The sequence below is a fragment of the Fukomys damarensis genome, unplaced genomic scaffold (assembly GCF_012274545.1).
Source record: "Fukomys damarensis isolate Sample0158 unplaced genomic scaffold, DMR_v1.0_HiC HiC_scaffold_13, whole genome shotgun sequence".
Lineage (NCBI taxonomy): Eukaryota > Metazoa > Chordata > Mammalia > Rodentia > Bathyergidae > Fukomys > Fukomys damarensis.
The window spans coordinates 10,751,284-10,760,134 of NW_022900925.1; the positions used below are offsets into that span (position 1 = coordinate 10,751,284).

Genomic DNA, 8,851 nt, shown 5'->3' on the forward strand with positions numbered 1-8,851 from the left:
TTTTTTTTTTTTTTTTTTTTGAGACAGGGTCTCACTATGTAGCCCAGGCTGACCTCACACTCACAGCAATCCTTCTGCCTCAGCCTTCTGAGTGCTAGAATTACAAGTGTATACTACCATACCTGGATCAATGCAGTAGTCTTTTGTTCAACTGTGTGCAGGTGTTCTCCAAGCTAAAAACATTTTCCTTCAACAAAGAAATTCCCAGCATTCTAATAAATTGGGGGGAAGAGTAGTTGCCCAGATATATGAAGTCAAGGAGGAGATCTGGTAGTCTAACTTCTTCCAATAACCCTCATAATTGTAGTATCACCTTCACCCACATTTTATGTGATAACATTAACTTAAGGGTAAATCAGTTTGCTTTCTAAGCTTTCTTAAATTACTACTTAGCCGCCTGTCTCAAGCTTCTACATAAGGTCTTCCTATTAACTCCTAAGTATTTTTCTTTTTTTGTTTTTTGAATTGAACCCATAGCCTCACCCATGCTAGTTATCACTAAGCTATATTCTGTGTTTTTTATTTTTTATTTTGCCCACATTTGCCTCTAAATTGTGATCCTCCTGATTCAGCCTCCCAAGTAGCTAGGATTACAGCCTTGGCCCTGGTTTCAGTCTCAGTGTTTTCCTATAAACTCTCAAGGGTGATCTTTCCAGCTACCCATGGTGGCACACACCTGTAACCCCAGAACTTTGGGAAACTGAGGCAGAAGCATCCTAAATTTGAGCCCAGGCTGGGCAATTTATCAACTTAGTGAGACCCTGTCTCAAACTAAATGTTTTTGTTTTGTTTCATTTTGTTTACAGACAGGGTCTTGCTATGTAGTTCAGGCTAGCCTTGAACTCACTATGTAGTCCAGGCTGACCTAGAACTCGTGGTGATCCTCCTGCCTCAGCCTCCTAAGAGCTGGGGTACAGGAGACAGCCCAGCTCTCAAAACCTTTAAGGGTCTCGAGATTAGTTCAGTGCAAAGGTCCTGGGTTCAATTCTCAGTACCAGGGGGTAGTTTTGTTCTTTCAAAACAAAACAAAAAAAAATCTGGTTGTAACACACTTGCTGAAAATCCTTCAAAAGCCAACTCCAAAGTACTTAGCTTAGCCTTTTCCTGATCCAGCTGCTCCTCACAATTTCACCACTGTCACATCTAACAAGTACCACACACCATTCATTCCACTCGAACTGAACCCTTGCGGGACTCCACACCATGTTCTTGTCTATGCTGTTTCCTTCTTCTACCCCAATCTCTCATCCATCTAGTTTGCCCTTTAGGAGTCTGTTTAAATGGCACTTCCTCCGAGAATCTTTTCTCAGTGGTCCATACACCCTGGTCATGTCTCTAACAAAACATCTATCCCACCGTCACATGAATCTCCATCTCATTCATATTTATATCCCCCAGACTCAGCACATAATAGGTAAGCAGAAAAGTAAAGCGGGGAAGGATTGAAGGAGCCAGCATCCTAGAACATATCCCTAGTCTGTGTTCCAGTCAGGCTCAAAGTCTTGGAGAACCCTAGGGAGAATAATGTTAACACTCACCAAGCCAAGTTTTCCTCAAGCAAGGATGGCAAAGGGCCCATGGCTATCCAGTCTGGAAGAATACCCTAGGACTCCCACCATCACCACCTAGCACCCAGCTGACACTTAATAAATTCTCGCTGAATAAATTAAATACAGTTCACAAGACAGCGTCTTGAAGGTGAACAGTTCTGAACAGCCTCGGGTCAGGAACAGTACCGCCTCTTACCCCAGGTGGTTGCTTGGTGGCGGCGCAGAAGCCAGCGCACGACTCTTTGGGAGTTGTAGTTCTCCAGGGGAAACCAACAAGGGCGAGGTCGCACTGAGTTTCCTGGGAATTGTAGTACGCTAGAAGGCACCCTTCACGCAGGCGCAAAGTTACAGCCACTTCCGGGCCCCGCGTCGCACTCCTCAGGAGAAAATCTTTTGGAGTTTCCCATAGTGAAAATGGCTACCTACACCCTGGCGAATGAGCGACTACGCGCCCTAGAAGACATCGAAAGGGAAATCGGCGCTATCCTTCAAAATGCAGGTTCAGGATCAGTTGAGCTGACAAAAGGGAACGAAACAGCCCGAGCCGCGCGCATCTGAGTCGACCATAGATGCCTCGCGTGATTGGGCAGGGCCTTAAGTGCAAGCGCTGCAAAAGATGGGCTGGGAGCGATTGGCTTTTGGGCGGGGCTATACTGCCAGTCTCTGGATAACCCCGCCCTTTCTCCTCCTGGGCAGGGACTGTGATCCTAGAACTGTCCAAGGAAAAAACCAATGAGCGCCTCTTAGACCGGCAGGCGGCGGCCTTCACCGCTTCAGTGCAGCATGTGGAAGCGGAACTCTCAGCTCAGATCCGTTACCTCACTCAGGTAAGTGTATCTGGGAGACGTTGCAGGCCCACCTTAGTCAGGTGCAACTTCCGACCCCCTGCGGAGTATTAACTGAACAAGATCAGATCAAGCCTTTCAATTTGACACCATCTCAACCTTATGGGTCCTTTCCTTCCGGGGCTGGTTTCTTCCGCTAAAAGGAAAAAAATTAAATGTGGTCCTGCTGGAAGAGGAGGAGGCTTGAGACGGGGAAATGGGATAAAATAAAATAAAATTTAATAAAATAAATGTGACCCTACCTACCTCGGTAACTATCACCTGAGGACTGGATGGGGAAGTGCCTGAGAGGTGGCATATAATATTGAAGCCACAAACTTGGGTGACCTCCAGGCAGGAGGCCTCAGATGCTTACATCTGGAAAAAGATGGGATCAAGAAGACTCCAAAGCCCTTACTTATGACAGCTACCACTATTTATTCAAGTTTATTGTGTGCTGAGCACTTTGTATTATCTAATCGTACAGCTCTAGGAAATAGTTATGGTCGCCCCCATTTCACCAGTGAGGTTAACAACCAGGCAGCTTAACAGATCAAACTGAGGAAAGATGACACAGGAGACCTGATGTTGGTTGGGGGTGGGTGAGGGAGGCAGTGCTCATTATCAGTCTCACTGTCCTTTAGGTGGCTACAGGGCAGCCCCATGAAGGCTCCAGCTACTCTTCAAGGAAGGACTGTCAAATGGCTCTGAAGCGAGTAGACTATGCCCGCCTCAAGCTCAGTGATGTGGCCCAAACCTGTGAGCAGATGCTGGAGAGCTAAGCCAAGAAAGTGGTTCCAGAGTGTGGTGGGAGACCCTGACCTGCACACTGGAACAAAAAGAGAGGCCTGTCGGGTGAGGTGTGTGGACTGCCACGTGCATGCCCTGCTAGTCAGCGTCAGCTTGAACAGAGAGGCAAAAGGTAGAAATGGAGAAACTAAAATCAAAGCCTGCCCACAGCTGTGTCTTGGCTCCTCCAGCAGGGTGCTCCTGCTGTGCACTTCACAAACTGCTGTGCACCTCACAAATTCAGGAACTGGAGATTCAACCACTCAACCCACTTCTTTTTGAACATCATCAGTTGCCACACATACCCTGCCCTGTCTTGGGCTTCCCAGAAACTTGGCCCAATGAAGGTACATTCTTCCTTATTGAAACAGCCAAAACGTAAACTAAAATTTTTAATTAAAAAAGAACAATAACAATTTTTAAAAATCCGACTCTGGAGTATATATGGGTGATGCAAGGGATGAAGGAAAGAAGCACAGCCTGTATATCAGTGTAGCAGCCACTCGCGAGGGAGGATGGAAAAGCCCAGGTCTTGAGTGTGGGACTGGAAAGAAAAGCTGCTGGAGTGTGAGCAAAGGGAGCCATCCGTCTCTGAATGACCCTTCAGCAAGGAAGCTGAAGTCAGGAGTCATCATGAGGCAGCAAGGGCCTGGAGCCAATGTCTACAGAAAGAGGGGTCAGTAATTCTAAAAGTAACATTTAGTAGTTTTAAAAAACCACAGAACTTGTGCAGGCCAATATGATGCAGTATAAATGTCACATTTTGTTTTTTATGTAATTTTTGCAGGGCTAGGGATTGAACTTACTCATGCTAGGCAAGTACTGTATCAATTAAGCTGCATCCCCAGGCCCCAAATCTTATAATATTGCATATTTTTAAAAGGGGAGACTAAGATGTACCAATAAACTTAATGGGAAAAAAAATACCCAAAGTTATATCCCTATACACTAACAATGAACAAAATTTAAAAATACAATACTACTTTAAATCTTTCAGAATAAAAGAAAATACTTAATTGCAAATCTAGTACAATATGTACACCTCATATATTGATAGAAATGAAAGAAATAAAAGATGGACTTTGAAGAAAAGGGGAAGACTAAGAGCAGTTAGTAATATTTTTAATTTGGCAATTGCCTAAAATGTATCAAAAATTATATCAATTACATAAAGTATTTATAAAATAAATCAGTCCAAGCTCCCATTCTTGGCTCAGGTTTTGGAGCCTGGTGTTGCAGGTGTGTGTTAATAAAGCTGTAGATCTGGAAAGGATTAAGAAATTGAGAGATGAGTTCTGAGATCAAGTGGAGTTTGGAGAGGGGTTGTAATTTAAGTGGGAAATAAAATTCCCAGATATTAACCCTAGAACCTTGTATACAGTAAGTGCTCGATAAATATTTGTTAGTTGAATGAATGGCCCTTTCCCTTCTCCATAGCTTTATCTACTGCTAGCCTGGTCTAGCTTCACCTTGCTCCAAGCACCACTAGGCTCTAAAGGCCAAGCACTGGGCTTGGTCTCAAGAGCTTTACTCCCTCACCACATTAGTCTCTGGCTGACTCTTATAGGCAACTTACAGCCCATAGTACAAAAGCCATAGATTTTGTGTGATGGGTCAGGTTTCTAGCTATCTGAGAACAACAGGGAGCGGTATCCCTTCAAGGAAAGCCCTGGGTCCCTGGGTGAGGGGTTACCTGGTGTCACAGTTACTTTTCTCATTGCTGAGACAAAATACTCAACACTCAAAGAAAAAAGGATTTATTGTGCTAGCACAGAAAACAGCCCATGGCAAAGAGGCAGAAGGCAGCCAGCAGTGAAGTAGCAAGCAGCAAGCAAAAAGCAGCAACTATAGCAACCCTTCTTCTGTTTCTTATATCCTATCCAGGGCAGGAAGCACTCACACCCACTTGGGGTACCCATAATCCTAGTGTCACACCACAAATCAAGTCCAGCATTATACCCTTGACCTCAGCATCACATGCCCCAGATCCAGCCACCTCCAGAAAGCCACCTATGACTGCATGAGGCTTTGGGGGACATCTAGACACAAGCCATAACACCTGGAGAGTACTGCGCTGGCTGCCCCCTCTTCCTTTTGCACTGCATGTAAAGGATGACTCCAATGAGGAAGAAGACAATGACCAGGAGGGACAGTACTGGCACCACAGCTGATGTCCCACTAGTGGCACCTGCTTTTCCTTCCAGCTGTTTCTGGTTCTCCTTAGCCTCATGTCCAGCTCCCAGATTGCAGCCCACAAGGGAAGTGGTAATTTCCTTGAGGAGGGTGGGCTCTTTCTCCAAGGACTGTGTTCCTGGCAGAAGGGTAGGCTTCTCAGTAAACGGCAAGGCAGATGGTGGGTACTTCTGGGTATGAGTGCTTCTGTCTTGAGGTACCCCTTCTGTGGGCCTAGAAATCAGCATGCCAGGGGAAGACAAATGCTTCTGGTGGGCTAGATTCTCCCAATAAGCATGTCCACACTCTGGAGAAGAAAGAAGTGAAGAACCAGAGTTATCAGGGAACAGGTAAAGAAGTAGACAGATCTAAGTGAGAAAGAGTGAAATGGGAAGAAAATGTTTAAATGAGAAGGGAAACATGGGAGGGAGGAGGGGCAAAGGAAAGGGCAAAAAAAAAAATGGAAAAATGGAAACAAAGGTTTTGTACACAAGGGAGTGGGGGAATGGGGAAAAAAGAAGCAAAAATACAACTTGTACTGGTACAAATTCCCTATGATAATTATGTATATCTAAAATGTACCAATAAGTGTTTTGATTTTTAAAAGTGGTAATCTTTTCCTCATCTATTACAAAGTTCATGGCTGACACCCTTATAACAAAAAGCAAGTTAAGAAAACATAAATGTATTTAATCAAAATTTCACAGGACATGGGAGCCTTCAGAAAGCAGATCCAGGGAAAACTATTTTTGTGCTTAGAATTGATGAAAAATGGACAGCTGTAGAACCCGGCATGGTGGCACATGCCTGTAATCCTAGCACTCAGGATGCTGACGCAGGAGGATCACCATGAGTCTGAGGCCAACCTGGACTACATAGTGAGTTCAACGCCAGCCTGCACTACATGGGGAGACCCTGTCTCAAAAAAAACAAAGCCAACTGGACAGTTGTATAGACGTATGATTAGACAAAAAGGGTGTGATCTAGTGGTAATAAACAAGGAGAGGGACTGAGACTTGTCCCTTCAGGTTCTTCTTGACCTCCAAGTATAGGGCACACCCCAATGAATAGGGGTATTATGACTTACTTTCAGATGAAATGGATCATAGTCTTTAATGGCTGGCTGTCACACAGAAAGGTGGGGGAAAATCAGACCTCGCTTCATGGTTTTCTTAATTGCTAAAGTGCTATATTTGGGGGTATTGTGTTCTGAGCCCTAGCAAAGGAAAGCGTAGTATGTCAAATAAAACATCAAAGGGACAACTGTAGGCCAGGGAAGGCAGGTAGCAGCAGAGGAAAAAGGCAAGAGACAAGGAATCGAACAGACCACAGGATGCAGCCAGTGGGCCAAATGAGTGGGTGTTCTGAATGAGTGGAGAGTCAGGAGGTTTAGGTTGGATCCCTGCTGTGCTACAAAATAACTCTGAGAACTCGGCCCTCATTTCTGACCTCTATGGGGCTTATTTCTTTCAGCTATCCAGTGATGATAATCATAGTACCAAGCACCAAGGTACTATATCTGGGAGGATTAAAGGAATAACACAGGTCAGTGTAACATGAAAGGCAGTATGGGCAATACTGACTTACACAAGACAGCTTTAGGTAGACGCTGAAAAACACTTTGTATTTTAATGGCTGTGTATTCATTTTAAGAGAAAAATACAACTTGTTCAAGTCACAAATTTGACTTCACAGATGTTAAGAAGTTGTAAATAATTTTTCAAAATTGGCTTGCATACACTTAAGCTTTGCTCATTTCATTGTATGTAGAGAGTTTGCTTCAAAAGAAAAAATAGAATATTAAATTCTACTTAACATCCATACTGAAATGTTTTGGGATGAAATATAAAAATTTCTGCAACTTATATTGAAACATATCAAGATTATGTTGCACAGATGAATGCTATAGATGTGCAATCAATCACAGAATCTAGGAGGTAGAAATATGATTGTTCATTGTACAATTTTCAGAAGAAGTCTAATTTTCATAAATACTGGAAAGTGAAAATGGTGCCTTTGGTTGATTTCAAGAAAAACATAATAGAGCCAGGTATTTAGCTCAGAGGTTCCTCTGCCTGCCTAGCAAGCGCAAGGTCCCAAGTTTGATCCTGGGTACAAAAAAAGAAAGAAAAACATAATAGACCAGTGCATGGTGGCACATGCCTGTAATCCCAGCACTCAGGAGGCTGAAGAAGGAGGACTGCTGAGAGTCTGAGGCCAGCCTGGGCCATATAGTGAGTTCAGTGCCAGCCTGAGCTACATTGCAAGACCCTGTGTCAAAAACAAACATAAAAAAGATTATATTCTATATAAAATATGCAGTTTAATACAGCCATGATGGCATATGCCTGTAATACCAGCACTCCGGGAGGCTACCATATATATGTATGTATAACATGTCACATGTCAAAATAAACTGACATAAATCATGAAAGTAAATGGTAAATGATGTTTGGTAGACAGGCACTTAAGTAACATACTTTGGCTGACATCAAAAGGTTCTAGGAATAGGGGATGTCAAGGCAAAGGTGAAGGAGATTGCACAGTGGAAGCTGCTGGCACCCTGGAGGCAGGCCTGAGGAAAGGAAAAGCTCTCACCTCTGAGATCCAAGCAGCTCATCAGGGTAAGAACCCACTGGTCTCGGCTGTCACCGCACACACTCCGGGAAGGAAGCTGGAACCTACAAGAGGGAAAACCAGGTCTCAGCTTCACCTCTAGCTTCCCTTCCCCAGCTTTTCTCACTCTGAAAGGGCGAAGTCACTCCAAGCAAGTCATTTGTGCTGGAACTGGGAAATTCCCCGTAAGTGAAACAGAAATCAGACTGTGAGAACCCGAGAGGAGAACAGGTCCACCGGGAGAGAGAGCCGGGCACTGGAAGAGCTAGCGCTCCTGGGATGGAGGAGATTACCTGATATAAACTCCACAGTGACTGTAGGCTTTCGTGTATTTTTGGAGATGTTTCGTGAATTCCACCTGGGGACTGGAGCTAGAAGGGATCCTTCTACTACAGTGGCAACCTCCCGCGGCGCTGCTCCTGTTACCATCACCTGAGCAGGGTAGAGGAAGTCAGCACACGCGTTCAGGCCAAGGATCTTACCCTCCTGTATTTAGCCCACTTAGCCTCCAAGGCGCTAGCATGGTGCAGTCTCTTTGCTGGACCCAGAGGTCTGACACGCGGGCTCAACCCACACATCGCACCCCCAAAGTCCATAACCCCACCTGGACTCAGGTATCTGAGTTTCTGTCTCTAACCCAGGCAGCGAGCCTCTCCTTGCCAGATTGCGCAGTGGACACCTCGACCCGCCCCCACCCACACCCGCGGGTCTCGGACCCTGGCCCTCCGCCCCGTCCCGTCCTACCTGGCTGAGCCACCAGCGTCAGCAGAAGGAGCAGCGCGCGGGGCCGAGGTCCCCAACCCCGCCTCATCTCCGGGAACCTCGGAGTCGGAGGTTCGGGTCCGCCTCGCCCTGACTCCCGAGCCGCCTCGAGTGTTATTTCGCAAAGGCTCCCTCCTT

General features: G+C 45.4%; 2 protein-coding genes across 2 annotated transcripts; one reads left to right on the forward strand and one right to left on the reverse strand.

Annotated features, from left to right (window-relative positions):
* The first annotated feature begins 1,892 nt into the window (after positions 1-1,892).
* Positions 1,893-3,972, forward strand: Med11 (mediator complex subunit 11). The gene is made up of 3 exons (XM_010605775.3): positions 1,893-2,049; positions 2,247-2,377; positions 3,019-3,972. The coding sequence occupies exons 1-3, from the start codon at positions 1,965-1,967 to the stop codon at positions 3,154-3,156; spliced, it is 354 nt and encodes a 117-aa protein (XP_010604077.1). The 5' UTR covers positions 1,893-1,964; the 3' UTR covers positions 3,157-3,972.
* Positions 3,973-4,052: 80 nt separating this feature from the next.
* Cxcl16 (C-X-C motif chemokine ligand 16) lies at positions 4,053-8,845 on the reverse strand. Its single transcript, XM_010605776.2, has 4 exons — positions 8,696-8,845; positions 8,245-8,383; positions 7,934-8,016; positions 4,053-5,642 (listed from the first exon to the last, which is right to left on the reverse strand). The coding sequence occupies exons 1-4, from the start codon at positions 8,760-8,762 to the stop codon at positions 5,203-5,205; spliced, it is 729 nt and encodes a 242-aa protein (XP_010604078.1). The 5' UTR covers positions 8,763-8,845; the 3' UTR covers positions 4,053-5,202.
* Positions 8,846-8,851: the final 6 nt, after the last annotated feature.